This window comes from Citrus sinensis, chromosome 8 (assembly GCF_022201045.2).
Source record: "Citrus sinensis cultivar Valencia sweet orange chromosome 8, DVS_A1.0, whole genome shotgun sequence".
In the NCBI taxonomy this organism is placed as follows: Eukaryota; Viridiplantae; Streptophyta; class Magnoliopsida; order Sapindales; family Rutaceae; genus Citrus; species Citrus sinensis.
In genome coordinates, this window is record NC_068563.1 from 30,367,207 (window position 1) to 30,384,861 (window position 17,655).

The following is a 17,655-nucleotide window of genomic DNA, read 5'->3' on the forward strand; positions in this document are numbered from 1 at the left end:
GATAGATAACCCACACTCACAATAATATTTTCAAACTTTTGCCCACCAGCACCATTCTTCTCACTCGTCACCGAGCCAGCAAAATTTGACACGATCCATTTCAGTACCAATACGATGCGAATAAATAACTCTTTTTTTTTTTTTGAATAGTGCGAATAAATAACTTTGAGATAAAAAATTAGGATGATTACGGTGGGTAATTATTATAATAGACCTTTAGTAACAGCATGTTTTATTTGATATCCTACTAATTTCCATATAAGGACAAACATTATGGTAGGTGTAGCTAATTTTATTATTTGCTAATTGGTATATCGTGTTTTCTGGTCATACAAGGTTGGAAGACTTTTATTTTTATTTTATCATTTCAGAAAAAAAAAAACAAAGAAAAAATATATTGAAATGGGAAGATTCTGACTGCATGAGGGGAACTTTCTTATCGTCATCTCAATACCATCTAAGTTATATTTCCCCATTAATTAAGTATTTATTTTGTCAAAATTTTTGAAAATGCTCTCCCTTGCTTTTTTTTTCCTTGTTTTTTTCCCAAATTTCAATGGTAATTTTGTACATATCAATCAGTTTAATTCATATAAACAAACCTTTCTAGTGACGAGTTAGGACTTGATTTCTTGACTTATTTATCCAATTAATGATATAATAATTAAATTATTAACTAAAATTAATTCATATGTACAAAATATTGTCATAAAAACTAAAATATGAGGGACATGATTCTCTTTTTTTTATGAAGGATAATAGTATAAAATTATTTGACATAGTGTTCAATTATGTAGATAAAATGGTATAATATTTTAGTAGATATCTATATTTTATAATATCAATACATAATATTACTTAGGTAGCGTTTGTTTTTTTGTCTGAAATTTAAATGGGTCTGAATTTCTCTAAAATCTTAATGGATCTGATTACGAAAATATAAATGACATGTTTGTTTTTTCTTTTTTAAATATCTAAATATAAGTGGCATCTTGTCTGTTTTCACAATAAAAATTCTTAAATTTGATTATTTGACATTTATGTCCTTGTAAATTAAAAGAAAAAAAAGAGGATTAGATTTTATAGTTTAGGAAATAAATTATTTTACAGAGATATTTTTGAAATATATTATTTACTTGTCATTCATACATTTTTCTATTTAGATAAAAGTCACAAAAGTTTATTTTTTCTATTCAGATGTAAATGTCTGAAAATTAGACATAAGTTCCAAAAAACAAACAAGCATATTTTAGAAAGGTCTAAAATTAATAAAATTTCAGACTTTAGACATTTAACAAACAACCTCTTCGAGAGATAAAAGAGTGCATTTTATGACTAAGATAAAAGAGTGCAATTTATTACTAGATAAAGGAGTGCAATTTATGATTAATAGGTATATAATGTAAATCATGTTAAAATCTATTAAGTGGGCTATTAGGTTGTGCCTATTAAATGATATGATTACGTGATTATCAAATGGATGTTTGGTCACCATTTATTTTCTATGTTGGCTTCAAATTTCAATATTTCAATATTTTCATTTCAATATTTTGATATAACACGAAAATGATATAGCACGAACTAACTGATCGTGCTAAACATGATAGTCATTTTTAAGCCTGAAATCGCCCATGGGACAGTACGCATTGGCCATAGGTTGTGCCTGAGCCGACTTGTGGGCCTCAATTTCAATTTTTTTTTTTTTTGTTGAGACTTGAACCAAGGTCACTTAATTACCCATTTCCATTTTGGATAGACAAATTTAATTGTTAAGTTAGCATAATAATAATATATAAAACTAAACAAAAAAACCCTTTAATTTAAAACATAGTAATTGCTTTTAATAGAACAAATAGAAATGAAAACATATCATAACCTTGACAAGTATAGAAAAACATCATATTATTTATTAATATTGCAAATTTAATTCTAATTTGATAGCATAATTCATACTTTTAATTAGATCCAGCTACGGTGCAACGGGTGCATCATACCCCTCTTTTTATCTTTTTGTGCTACCATCATTGGATCTAACACAAAGGTAGTTTTAAGGGCATGGATATATTTCTTTAGTTATTAATAATGCAGTCCCTATTGTTTAGTGAAAATTTAGAAAAGTCAAAGTTTATAAAATTTTGCGCCAACTTCTTTATCTCCGAATACTCTTAGTAAGAATCACTAATCGTTAATTTATCATCATTGTGTTATCGTACTTACTCTCACAAGTTATAATTAAGAGACAAAATATGCCAGAAGCATCAACAAAGACAACAAAAACTAAGATGGATTTTGAGTTTTTGTTAATGCTCTCACTTTTGGTCGTTTGCAAAAATATTTTTTTTCCTAGAAAAAATACACCTATTGACATAATAAACAGAAGTTTTAATTATAAAAATAATAACTATAAACCAATTATTAGAAAGCCTTATGTTAGATTATTCAAAGAGAAAATAGAGAGACGCACAAAGGAGAAAAGGGGAAGAATACACACAATAAAAGATAAAAAAAAATCAATTTACTTACATCTTAATTTCATTGTAGATGATAAATAGAGTGTGCATAAAAAAATTCATCTATGCGATTTTTTTAATAAAATTTCCAATTTATTATTGTTGATGTATTATAGAGCAAATGAATCTTAAGGCGACAAAGAAATAGCTTGTCAACTTCATTCTTATTGATTGCAATTGGTTGATTATAGGTTTAATTGAAAATGGAAAAAATTTTGGAAGATTGTAAAAGTGGGGAGTGAAAGAAAGAAGAAAAAGAAATTACTTTAATAAACTATAAATACAAAAGAAAGTAAGGGGTGCAGTCAAAAAAGAAAAAACAGGGGCACGACGCACTTGTTGCACCGTAGCTTGATCCGTTTTAAAGATATAAAACACTAATTAGTTATAAAAATCCATTTTTAATTGTAATTTGACAAATTCTTATTAGATTTATAGTTACTAAATTTAATTTCAACTAAAATAATTCCAACAACAGTAATAAATTTTGATATTTGATAAAATAAATAATAACAACCTATAAATTACAACTGAATGATGCTGACAATAATGATGACAATAACAATGAATACTGAAATTTAAGAATGTTTTTAGTTTTTAGAATAGTTGATATGCAAATGATAGAAGTTCAATAGGTGGCAACCTAGTTGGAAATTTGAAATATACTATAATCTATAGTATTGCAAATTTAGGCAATATTTGATCTTACTTATAATTTGTGGCTTTTCATTTCATAAACATAAAATTTTATTTTATTTTATTTATCTCTCAAATATTTTTATTTTTATTTAATCGAGTAATATTTGTATTTATCCTTTAAAAATTAAATTATTAATAATGATTCAAATCATTTATTTAAATTTAAATTAACTCACTAAATTTATCAATGTGAAATTAGAAATTTAGAATACGTAAAATTTCAAATTTAAAATTTTGAAGAAGCATGTGTTTTAATATTATTATGACTGGTGCTAAATTACAGACCGGATACTATTGCTGTGAGAGACGTAAGTTACGTTAAACATAACTTAGGCCCTCCCTATTATTATTATAGTTCAAGAGACGTATGTGAGTGCGAGTGTAGTACTTCATATATAGTAAATGGGAGAGAGAGTGTAATGCAGAATTGACAGAGGCCTAGGCCAAGCATTGATTTTAAAGGTGGTAATGCAGAATTGGCTGCACGATGATAATTTAGGTGGGTGCATAATAATGAATCGAGCTTTTTTTCTTTTTTCTTTTTTAAATTTTATATTAAGGCATGAAGAATAAGAAATAGAGTTCCCTCCCATATGGGGGATTTGAAATCCTGCCTCTCTGCTAATTGCCAAAGTAACGTTAGTACCTGACCATTTCAAGCCTAGAGACAGACTATGAAGGAGATCATTAATTATTTAATATGGTTAATTTCTTTGAAAGCGTACGTAAATTTGTATGGTTGAAACTTGCAATCCAAATAACCTAATGACAAATCACAAAATGATTACCAATTGTCCGTCACTCAGCAGAGTTAAAGAGATACACATTATGCAATAACCAATTAATTCTCAAAGCATAGCAATAAAACATAAGATAGTCACAGCTATATATATATATATATATAGAGAGAGAGAGAGAGAGAGAGAGAGAGTTTTTCAATTCATAACTAAAGTTCATGACAAATTTACGACATTATAAATCAACTTTTAAAACGTTATTTTAATTCCAAATTTTCTTTTAGTTCTAAAAGAAAATAAAATGGGAAATAATATAGTAGAAAATAACGAAGAGGTCCAAATTAAACCCAAAATTGATAAATGAGAATAGGTCAGAAAAGGTCAAAGAAAGAGGTTTGAACCTTTCGGCTCGGCAGAGTAGGTACTAGGTAGGGTCAGAGTGGGAATCAGAACAAATCTAAGGAAGGAAGAAGAGAAGACCACCGAACATGACTGAAAAAGCCCCGAAAATGGTTTTACCTTTTTCCCAGTGGAGAATATTTTTAAAAATATGACCATATTGCATATAATAATAATAATAATAATAATAATAATAATCTAACAATATTATTATTAGGCAGGAAAATATAGCTAGGCATGTATTTGAAAACTCGATGATGGTAATTTGGTCAGAAGCCCTGGGGGCAATTAATCTCGATTTTTATTAATATGATAAAATGTAATTAATGTAGCCACTAGCCAGTGTCCCAACGATAGAAAGAAAGAAAGAAATATAAAAATTATTTGCAGCCTCACAGTCTCAGAGATGAAGGACGGGAAGAAAAGAAAGAAAGGGCTAAAGGAGAGAGAGGGGGCTCCCTCCTTCTCCTTGACATTAGAAAGAAAGAAAGAAAGAAAGACAGAAAGAAATGTGACATTGTGACTGGTAGCTGGCAGGAGGCAGCAGCTTCTGCCTCTCTCTCTGCATGCTCTAAATTGTAAAGGATTGTAATGCAGAAAGAAAGCGGAGGTGCAAGTGCCGAGGCATTCATCAGTCGGATAAAAGAGAGGGCAAGCATACCATAGAATGACCGGGGCCCCTACTCCTAGCTACGTAGGCACAACTCACACTCTCACTCCCTCAATTTACCATTTTACAGTCACAGAATTTAAACAATAATAATATTTTCGGTATGAGTACATTACTTTTCCTCACAGCTTCTAATTTATAATGTATTTTTTACTGTGCGGCTCTCTCTCTCTCTCTCTCTCTCTCTCTCTACGTATAATATATCTACGATGTTAATGTAGTGTAGCAGTAGCACTGCTTCAGCATTTTTTACTGAAAGAGGAGTATGTATGTATTATACACCAGAAAATATTGTACTGCCTAATCTTCATTCTCTTATAATATTTTGTTTAGAAAAAAATATATATGTTAATTTACAGATGGAGGGCTCTAACATTAGAACATTGTATCAAATATTCACACACACACACATTTGCATATGAGTGCTGTTAGGCATCTAGAAAGGCGAGAGAATATGTTTTTTTTTTATTAATATTTTTATTTATTTTTAATTAAAGAAGGGTTAGAGATTTTGGGACCCTTCTATATACCAAGCATTTTCCTTTACATATACATGTATATAAACATATCAATGAATGTTCTAGCTAGCTATTACACACTTCTCAACTTTTTGTCATGTTTTAAATTGAAAATTTTGTGACTAAAAAATTGAGGATATACAAATAAGTATTTTTGTAACGTGCAATAAAAAACTAGTTAAGAAGCTGACGGAATTACTTCTTGCGTACGCGGTAACATTGGAGCTCCTGTATACGTACGTGGTTTTTCATATGTTACTTTATTGTATGTTGATATAATTAAATAATATTTTGAATTTTTTATTTGTCTAATGAGAAAGTGTGTGTGTGTGTGTATACATATATATAGCTCAAAAGTTTACTTACTGGGGAATAAGATAACGGAACCTGTAAATAGAAGGGTAATGTAACTGAGAAAGTTAAAGAATGTAAACTTGTCATATATAATAATTCAGGCTAACGGAACCTGTAAATAGAAGGGTAATGTAACTGAGAAAGTTAAAGAATGTAAACTTGTCATATATAATAATTCAGGCACTTAATAAATTAAGACCAGTTATAAGCACGTACATGTTAATTAAGCTGCTATATTATAGTTAGTTCAACTAACCGACTGTTATCCAAATGCATATCCATGGCAATACGTAGATCCTTCTCGCAGGCGTTTAATGGAGAAGAAACCATGTTCTAAAAAGTAAAAAAAAGACCTCCTCTTAAAATCAACACCTAACATTTAACGTGAAGGAATGTTATCAAAGGCCCATCGACCTTTTTTTGACATTTTCTAATAATTATTTTTTCACTTAACGTTTTTATTTTTGTCATTTTACTACCAAATTATTAATTCCATTTAAAAGATGCTGCCATCAGAGGAATACATAGGATATTTCAATTTATAAACTTAATAAGCAGTAGTGATATGGTACAAAACAAGAAAGTCACGTAATAAATTGGTAATCTCCCAATAAGTTAGATGGTAAATTTATAACTTTTTTAATAAAAAAAGTACAGCTATTTAGTATTAGTAAATTAAATATTGTATTTGATATGTATTTATTAAAATTGATATAAATGTAAAGTTAAAATAAAATTAAGATAAAATTAGTTTCCTAATATAATTATTATGTTCAAAATTTGTAACATAAAATTATTTAATTTTCTAAATCTTTAATTTTAGAATTTGTTTCATTTTTAATGATAAGATCATTCTTTTACACACTTAAATAGTTTAAAGAATAAAATAATCTTTTGACAAAATTCTATTAATTTTTTTCATCAATTTGGTGATAAAATGATAAAACTTAAAATGTTATGCGAAAAAAATAATTTTTAAATTTTTTTAGTTATAAAATGATATGTTAGAAAAGTTGGTGCATATTTGATAATATCCTTTTTAATAATATCAGTTTTGGACATTAAACAAAATAATTAATTAATCAGCTACTTATACAATAAGGTAAACTATTATTAGGGCCTACTTATATATAAAAATTCTGTTGGCCGAAAAATCTGCAACCACTTCTGATTAGCTAGATTTTATGTAACAGGATAGCTATTGGATACAATTATTTTAAGAGTAATGATATAGTTATAAACTCTTGTACAAACTTATTTTGTACAAACTGACGTGACATTAATTCATTAGTTGAATGAAAATATAAAATAATAAAAATAAATAATGTGGGGCAAGTGATATTTAATTCAACCAATTTTATCATACCACATCAGTTTGTACAAAATAAGTTTATACAAGAGTTTATAACTATATCATTACTCTTATTTTAATAACTTGGAATCAATTGATGAATTCATGGCTTAAACTTAAATCCATGGTATTCGTTAGGAATTAGGACCACAAGGCTACCTAAAACCTAGAAATTGTTCTCCAGCAAAATCTAATGAAATTGATCTGCATGCAATCCGTTCAATAACAAATTTACAGACTTGAAATTCAACATTTTAAGGTATCATTAACCGTGCAGGAGTCGGGTAATTAAGATGCTTCTTAATTTGTGTTTTTGTTGGCAATGAGTTCTGAAAAAAGTTCATGGGAAAAGGAGATTACTTAAATTTTAATTAAACTTTGTGCGGGTGGGTCAACAATAATCATTATACCTTTGTATATATATATATATATATATATATATATGAATTATGTAGAGCTAGAGGTCTGTGGGCGTGGCCTGCCGTTCACCATCCCAACATGCACTTGCGAGCGTGTTATACTTTCATGAGAAAAAATAATTTTTGGTGCTCCCAAAACGTTATTCTTTCTCTATTGAAAACATTTGTCACATGAATCTTGAAATACGAAAAACTTTTTAAGGCTCCTAAAATATTACGCTCTCTCCATTAAGTGCAAGGAGTCGGGGGACATTGTTAGATCCACTGATCCTTTGCATAAAAATAAGATGGCTCGTGGCTGGGGATAATTTATATTGTTATATCAAGTCCTCCCAAAAAGCTAATTAACATTACGCCCACACCCACCCTATACAATGGAGGGTTTGGAAAACGTAGTCGGCAGCGTATAAATTTTTTTATTTTTTTTTTGAAGAGGGGGGCAGCGTATAAAATTTAAAAGCAGCGAAAAAGTAACAGGAAGGAAAGGAAAGACACATGCGGCAGAGGAAGAAAAGATATTTAAAAATGAAAAATTAAAACCGTCTCTTCACAATTGAATGGAGATGACAAATAATGAAATAAATGAATTTTACTTGGTCCAAGTCCAAAGGTGATGATTCACGCGTTCCAGTTCCCAGTTGCGACGTGGTACTACACAACCACATCACCACTACTCACTTTGCTCGCTCGCTCCCTTATAAATAACCCCACCCTCTCTTCTTTACTTACCCACACACAAGTCCCAACCATCACCATGGTGTTTTTTTTTTTTTTTTATATAAAATTAACATAACTACTCGAATATTAGCTTATATATGATAGATATATCATAGAGGTTAATTTCATTTGTCAAGTATGGAGAATCTGTAAAGCTCAGGAGGGATAGCGCCATGATAATATTCTTTTTTAATTAATTAATTAATTAATTCCTTGATCAATTAGCGGCGCTGGCGCTATCTATCCTGAGTTTTCCGGATTCTTCTTGCTAGTTTTGGTGCAGTTTCAGCTTTGACTCCTATATTTTTCATATGGGATATGGGGTATGTGTATACCATTTGATTTTTCCTTTCTTTCTTTCGTTCTTTCTTTTCCTTTGTTTCTTTCTTTTTTGTTTACGCTTGCAGTTTATTTTGTTTGAGCAGGTTCAGGTTACAATTTATGGCAAGATTTTTGACCTGCAGTTCCAGGGTATCTCCATTTCTTGGTGCTGCTGCCATACAAATATATCAATTTTTTTTCTGAAAGATTATTCCATCTATCTTATCGCTTCTCACTTTACAAATTCAAAATCAAAGATTCCATTTATGCATTTTATTGTTTTTTTCCTGAGACTCATCATCGAAAAATAAAATAAAATAAAATAAAATTATGTGAACTTCAACCTTTTTTTTGTCGGATATATTTTCTTTTTTATGACGGCTCGTTCATTTCCAAGATGAATTCCCCTGGACTCTTCTATTTTCTGGCTTTGTGCTATCTATCTATCGGTATTACCGGCTTTGTTTATGGATCACGAAAACCAAGATTAATTTAGAGATTATTATTATTATTATTATTATTATTATATTTTTTTTGTTATTGAAATTTGAAATCTCCGAGCTATCAGAATAAGCTACATCATGTGATCTTGATTGCTGAATTTATTTATTTGGTAATTAAGAAATAATAATTTTCGTTCGCTTTCCTCTTTTTTATCTTCTTTGTAAATTGTAATTCTTCTTATACAGGCAGGTCAGGCTTGTTTTCTATGTGTGGACGTGGATTTCCATTCTTCACTCTGATCACTTTTTAGCCTTTTCTTTATCATTTTGGGTTTTAATGACTAGAGTCAGAGACTGTGAAACCCTAGCTAGGGTTTTGTTTTATATTTTGACTTAAATTCTTTGCAGGCTTTTTAATAATGAATATAGTTACTGCTGATGCTGACTCCTTAATTTCCCAACTTCGTTCAGCTCACGCTCTCTGAGTCTCCCACCACCTTTCTTTGTCCATTGCATTTACTTCCGCCTATCCTACTATTTATCCCTTCTTCTTCATCCTTGCAATCTTTTATGTCAATTTAGGAGAAAATAATATTAAAACCTCCCAAGATTTTTTATAATGTACGGATGTCATATATATTTCTAACGATTTGAGGATTCACACATACTCTCTTTTAATTAACACGGGCCGGTCGTCATTGTTGACGCTGTGTGTGACTTCTCTGTTATTTAACGCTTATCAGATGGCATGGCAATGTCATGTTCAATTTATTCAAATAAACAGAAAAGACTAATGGAAGTGGGGGTGTGTCTCCTGTTCCTTCAAGCTTGGTTGTTTACCTGTATATTAGACCAAGCTTAGGGGCCATGCCGGCCTTTTCGCTTTAATTTAACACAAAATTTCATGTGAATTTATATTTATTCCTCACTTTCATGATGGTGTAGTTGACTTATAAAATGGAATTAATTGTTTTACGAAATGAGTAGTTACCCCTTTGCTGTTCATTAGAACAATGTAGATCATGTGGTTGGCCATTAAAAGCCAAGTGTATGACTGGGATGAATTATTTTATAGCCTTATCGCAAAGATTAAGAAGTTTGATACAACTTTAGGGTACAAGTCTACAAGATGTGCCTTATTGTACGAGCACAAAGTAATCAGCAATCTATAAAAAAATCTCAAACCTTGTGAAATTATTGCTATTGTATATATATAATATATCACCTTCATGAGTATATTGATGGATAGTGGAGTACATTACAATGTGCTTCAACAGAAACCCCACCTCTCTCTACAGTTATGGGATTTTGGAATCACCATTCCTTTGTACTCCCTCTTGGTCTTGGAAAAGAGAGTCCAATGATATGGTGTAATCTTGTAGGATTCACTTGTTAATCAAATCCACCGCGCTGGCTATTAGTTACCTAATAGAAGTGCAAGTGTATTTACATGCCAATTCCCATTGTACAAAAATAAATAAAGATTACATGTCCACGATAGAAAACAGCTACGTATATGCAAATTGCATTATAGATTTTATACGATATTCTTTTAACATTGATGTTAATTTGATAAGGACAACAATGGACTTAATTATCGGATTAAATATTGCAAAAATGGGAGATTTATCTTAACCCTTCATAAGGTGGGAAGGATATTAAGGAATATTCTTCAATAGAAATAATTTGTAATATACTAAGATCCAAAGATATCAGTTAAACTTCATTAACCGTATAAATTAGTACATAATGGTTGCGATTATATTGTTAAGTCGGTTTCAATTTCAATTTTATATGAAAGAAGATGAAGGTGCATACGGCAGGCTTGTCTATAATACGTGGATCGGTGGGTAGAGACAAGACAACAAACGCTATTTTTTTTTTTTGGTATGCATCCTAATAATTTTATGAGTAATGCTACACATTTTAAATTATTTTATCTCAAAAAACTATTTCAAATGCCGTGGTATTCATCAATTAGTTAGTAAGGATAATACAATTAGTTAAAGATCTTTGTTGTTTTCATTGTTTATCTATTCTTAAATTACTGAGAAACACTGTAAAATTCCAACAATTTTAACAAATATGGTGAATCACATTCTAAATCATTTTAAAAAATAAAAGGACTAATTAACTAATTGGCTCAAATTGTTGGAGCTATCTATACCCCATCAGCCTATTTCAGACTCAGGTGAAAATTTTGCTCCAAGATATTTTTCACTCAGCCAGTCAGCCGTGTCCCTTACTTACCTTGTTCTGGGAAAAAAATACTTTACCCTTTTTTTTTCAAATGAAAAGAATTAAGGATAAAGCATGTTATACAGAGTCTTTCCATTGATGCTTTTTATGGTACTGAAGAGAATTCAAATCACATTTGATAATGTCAATTCTTTGAACATCCCAAAAGTAATTTTTTAATTTATGGGTTAGTTCAAGTGCGGCTGCAAAACCTGACACTGGTGACAGGACACATACAATATAATGCAGACCATGTCCACAAGGTAGCATGTGATTCCAACTGAAATCATCAACATGCATAGATAAATTTAGTTTCCCATTTATGATGCAATTAATTTTAGACATACCTTATAGCTAGTCAGAAGCCAATAAAGGTTGGAAATAGATTATATATCGCAAGATCCATGATTAGTCAATTAAAGTCAGAAGAATATATGCCACTTATAATAAAACCCCATACCTATACAATAATCAATGATTTGGGTATATACGCGCAGGAATAATAATTTCATGGACCCTTTATACAGAAACTATATTAATACTATCTAACATTTTGACCTTGAATGACATACTCTTTATCTTGTCGTGACATAAGCATTGCCATATGTGTGTGTGTGTGTATCTATTTTAACCATGAACCAAACATTTTAATTACGTCTTTCTTGATGTTTCTCATTAACTATCGCAGTGATTATTGAGTTTCTGCACATACACATGGGATCTGTCGTCTATTTTTGAGAGAATCATTGGAAATCTTGGAACATTATTTCCTATTCATCCATTGTTTATCACATGTATACAAATATTATCACCATTAATTAATAACATATACACTCGTGTCACAGAGCAAGTAAGTTAACCTAAGAGATGTGCTCTTCAGCTACCAATACTTTTCTATTTCTACTTTCACGCATTTTTCTATAAATTAAATAATGTCAAATGAAAAAAAGAAAATAAAATAGGTTGATTTAGTGGTCCTACTTACAAAAATATGAAAATGGGCTCCAAGTGTCAGGTCTATAATTTTTTTCTGTAAATTGATACCCACAAACAAGTGGTGCTGCAACACATTAAATCCCTCTTCAGAAGCACAAGCATAATAGCCGGCTTCATTTTAGGTGATTGGAAAAAACTCATGGGTGGCGAACGATGATGTTGATGCATTTGGTATCTCATAATTTCTTTCAAAATTAAATAACCAGATCCATTAAAATCGTGGGTCCTTTACCTGATCAGTACAATATAATCTCTAACTCAACCAAAATTTCAAAATTTCCTCAAACAATAGTAATGAGCTAACCAACTATTATAGGCACTCAGATTAGGGTTGATTTGCTAATCCCTTTTAATTATTTAACCAAAGATTTTTTTTTTCAAAAAGGCAAATTTAAAAACAGTTGTATAGGAGTTAAAAAAGAAGATTAATACATAGCTTTATTATATATATATATATATAAAAAGAATCTTCTTGAAGGTGTATATGTGTTATATGTGAAAGCTAGCTGGAAATTTCGAAGCTAGCAAAGCAACGATCGATAGATGTAGCCATGTAGGTGGCCTTCCATTTGTACGTTAATAATGATGTATCATTATTTTGATTTGTGGCCGCAAGACAAGCATGCAATAGTTTTCTTGCTCTTATGATTGTAATTAATTAATTAGATAAGATTTGAGAAACTAATTAAGGAACAATATACAGCAATAGCATTAGTTAATTTTCTTGCTCTAAAACGAAAAAAGAAAGAAGAGAAAAAAAAAATCGTCGAAATTACTATTAAGTGGGTGGTTTACTTTTGCATGGTTAGAGGATTTCCAAAATTGTTTGAATCTCCGGGGGAGGGATTCGGATGGGCATCGGCATGGCCATGGCGTGGTCGTCAATATTATACAAGAGGCTTAATACAAGCCGCGTTGGTGAGAGTAGGGCAAGGTCAAGAAGGTGCAGTAAGCCACATACACGCCCGGTTTCCGCTAATATGCCGGAAATATCACAGATCTCACCCATTGGGTATCTTTTTTGGAGAAAGTCCTTTGGACTCCCCCTTCTTATTGGTCTTGTTCGAGATTGTTTTCATTATTTGTACCACTTCTATCATTCGTTTTCTTCTCAAGCCCCTTAAACAGCCTAGGGTTATCTCTGAAATGATTGTAAGTATTACTAATACTAATTCATTATTATCTTTTCATTTTTCCTTCTTTTAATTACGTCGCCTATATAATTAATTTGAGGAGCTTAATTTGAATTAAGGGTGGTATTATTGTTGGACCGTCCATTCTTGGGCGCAACAAAAAGTTTGCTGAGGCAATGTTACCGGATAATTCTCAATTCGTTGTGAGAACTCTCGGAATAATGGCTTTCATGTATTTCATGTTCATTGCCGGAATAAAAATGGACTTCACGTTGCTCAAAAGATGCGGCAGAAAGCACGTTTACATAGCAGTCACTGGTGTCATTATTCCCACAGTTACCTCCGCTGCCGTTGCTTTCCTTACAAGAAAATCAATGGACCCAGGGCTAGCCAAGGTGAGCTCTATCGGAGCTATTACCACCTCTCTCGCCGTCACATCTTTCCCTGTCTTGAATCCTATCCTGAAGGACTTGAACCTACTCAGCTCGGAGATGGGACGAATGGCTATTGTGACTGCCGTTATCGGGGATGCAATTGGGATCAATATTGTCATTGCTTTTGAGGCTGCTAAACAAGGGGAAGGCGACTCTGTTGATGCTGTTTGGTATTTAATTTCCTTGGTGATTCTATTGGCTTTCATATGTATTGCTGTTCGCAGAACCATGCTTTGGATTGTGCATAAAACCCCAGTAGGGAAGCCAGTGAGTCAAGGTTACATCGTGGGGATTTTGTTGGGAGTGTTGGTGATGGGTTTTTTGACGGACATGTTTGGAATGGCCATTGCAAATGGACCTCTGTGGCTGGGATTAGTCATACCCGATGGCCCGCCCCTTGGGGCTACCCTTGTGGAGAGAACTGAGACGCTTATTATGGAGATTTTTATGCCCTTCGCGTTTGCTGTTTATGCCATGTTTGAATTCGGTTGGTCCGGTTTGTCTCCTCTCTTTGGTATGATTGTGACCGGCTACATCTCAAAACTTCTTGGAACCTTGATTCCTTCACTCTTGTGTCAAATGCCGTTCAGAGACAGCCTCACTCTCAGCCTGATGATGAGCTTGAGAGGCCAGGTTGAGCTTTTGCTCTACATCCACTGGATAGACAAATTGATTATCGGCGTACCGCCTTTCACACTGCTTGTGTTATCGACGGTAGTTATCACAGGAATAGCAGGACCTTTGATTAGCTTCCTCTATGATCCAACCAGGCCATACATGGTCAACAAAAGGAGAACAATCCAGCATCATCCTCCAGACACTGAGCTCCGTCTGGTGGTGTGCGTTCATGAGGAAGAAAGTGTAGCCGGCCTCATTAATCTCCTCGAAGTCTCTTGTCCGACAGTAGATAGCCCTTTTTCAATCTACTCCCTCCATCTCATCGAGCTCATTGGCCGTGGCATCCCACTGTTGGTAGACTACGAGAACGAAGAGCACTCTCCTGAATACACCAACGACGATGCTATCCACAATGCCCTTAAGCTCTATTCCGAAACCAGAGGAGAACTCAAGTTCAACGCTTTCACGGCTCTGGCGCCAATGCGATCAATGTACCAAAACATTTGCGAGCTGGCTCTTGATAACAAAGCCACTCTCATCATCTTACCCTTCCACAAAGAGTACCCAAACAATCTTGAAGGCACTCAAATCCTTCGCCGCGGTGTGCAGTCTGTAAACATCAAAGTGTTATCCCATGCGCCTTGCTCCGTTGGGGTTTTAGTCGACAAGGGTAATTTTAGAAACCCTATGCACGCTGCTGGAGGCTCAATGCGAAGACACCATTTCGTCGTGTTGTTTTTAGGGGGAGCAGATGCTAGAGAAGCCCTAGCTTACGCTGATAGAATGGTTGGTAACGTAGACGTGTCACTTACAGTGATAAGATTCTTGTCGTTTAATCACGAGGGAGATGATGAGATGGAGAAGAAGCTTGATGATGGACTTGTGACATGGTTTTGGGTGAAGAATGAGTCTAACGAGAGAGTGAGGTACAGGGAAGTGGTGGTGAGAAATGGAGCCGAAACAGTTGCTTCAATACAAGCTGTGAATGATGAGGCATATTGTGATCTTTGGATTGTGGGGAGATATCAAGGGATTAATGGGAAGCTTTTGGAGGGCTTAGAAGCTTGGAGTGAAGATAATGAACTAGGAGTCATAGGAGATTATGTTGCATCCATTGATTTTGGTAGCACAGCTTCTGTGTTGGTCATGCAACAGCAAGTTTTGAGGGGGCAAGGTCCCCCCAAACTTGGTTGGAAAAAAAGACTTTCATCATTTAATAATTCTAGATCTAGCATGTTTTTGTGTAGCTCTTGATCATTCTTGTAGTGTAAGTAAATTAATTTTCTCAAAAGGCTTCAAAATTTAAGTTAATTAGTAAGCATATTATTTGATCTACATATATATACCAGGATAGTGTTTAGTTTCTATTTTCTAGAAATATCTATCTAGCAGTAATATGTTAATTTGTTTGGTAGGAAGTACTATCCTCTAGTTTGAAAAACTCAACCAAATTTAATTCCCTAATAGCGAAAATAGGGTTATACAGATTTCTCCTTTAATAACAGCTAAGTGGGTGACAAGATCACAAGAGGAATAACTATTGAGCGGAGCTTATGAGAACCCTCAAATTTTCTCATCAATCCCCACTTCTAAAAATGCCCCATTAAAATCTTTTTAAAAAATTAAAATAGTTCTAATTGTAATTCCAAAAATTCCCTTCACCCCCTGCCTTTTCTTTTCTTTTTTCAACGACATATGACCAAATTAACTGTCATTTTGAAGAAAACACACCAAACACACGTTTATTGATCTAAGCTAATGCTAAAGAGAAAGAAATTTTAAAAACAGACATGGGTTTAAGAAGAATATACAATACCTCTATTTAAATGAAATCCTAACCCAAGTTGAAAAAATAAAACCCAGTTAATTAATAACACACAAATTTTTTTCCTTTTTTTTTTTATGCAAGTGATTTGTCAACTTTATCTCTTAGTATACCACAAACCCGGGGGGGGGGGGGGGGGGGGGGGGAAAAAAGCCAAGCACAATGAAAAAGTGAATATTCATAAGAGGTGTGAACAATTTTTTAATGAGAGAAGAAGAATCATGTGTTTTACCTGCCTTTTAGGTTAATTACATTACAACCAACCAAAATGATCTTTATTAACATTGAAATAATGTCACTAAGTACTTTTAGTGACAATTACTAATTGTGTCATTGATATGACACTAAGAATCTATTGAAGCTCGTTTGTGGTGTCGCGATTTTGGTGTTAATGATTAATTAATGTAATTAAATAAATCATTACACATCAGTCGAATATTAGAAAAAAAAAGAATTCAATAAAGAAAGATTGAAAAAAAACATAATATTATTTAGAGGCCAAAACATACTTCAAACTTCCCACAGCAAAGAATTGCAAGGAAAAAAAAAAGGTTAGTTAATAGACAAGTGTACCAAACATGTCCAAAAGAAAAGAGAAATTTTAATAAAACGAAAATAAATGTTGAGAAAGCGCATTTTTTTTCTTCCTTTTCATTAATATTTCTGACCGAGACCGATGACTAAGAATTCTAAAACCTAAAAAATGAAACACTAAGGCAAAAGCAACATTTAATAACACAACATGCATCTTTTAATCTATTGTACAACATTCCCTATACAAGGATATTTTGAAGATAAGTTTACATTGCTGGACTGGCCAATGTAGCCACAACTGCAATATTCATGGAGGTTCAATAAGAAAAAAATAGATCAAATTCACTTGTCTTGGTTGAGCTGCGTGAACTTCTACAAGGAATCCTTCATCTAGCTTCCCTTCTTGCTGTCCTTGGATAATTTCCTGAAGATCAATAACTGATTCTTCTATCTTTTCCTGCAAGGGCAAAGAATATCGTCAAGAGCAAGAAAAATAAGGAGTTTTTTTTTTAAAAGAAAAGTGGGGGTATTTTACATGAATTGTTCAACTAATAGTGCAAAAAAGAGAGAAAGGTGCATAGGTCTTACGGACAACAGGATCAAATCAACTATGCTCATAACATATAGATGTTACAAGTTCCTCATAATCTTAATTTCTGCAAGAGTACAAAACTAAAACTATTGTTACAAAGTCGGAGGACTGCAAAAGTCAAACACATGGCAACACAATTAAAAAATT

General features: G+C 32.5%; 1 protein-coding gene across 1 annotated transcript; it reads left to right on the forward strand.

Annotated features, from left to right (window-relative positions):
• Positions 1-13,092: 13,092 nt before the first annotated feature.
• LOC102625671 (cation/H(+) antiporter 24) lies at positions 13,093-15,836 on the forward strand. The gene is made up of 2 exons (XM_006488633.4): positions 13,093-13,524; positions 13,625-15,836. Exons 1-2 carry the CDS (start codon positions 13,174-13,176, stop codon positions 15,809-15,811), a joined length of 2,538 nt encoding a protein of 845 aa, XP_006488696.3. The 5' UTR covers positions 13,093-13,173; the 3' UTR covers positions 15,812-15,836.
• The last annotated feature ends 1,819 nt before the right edge of the window (positions 15,837-17,655 follow it).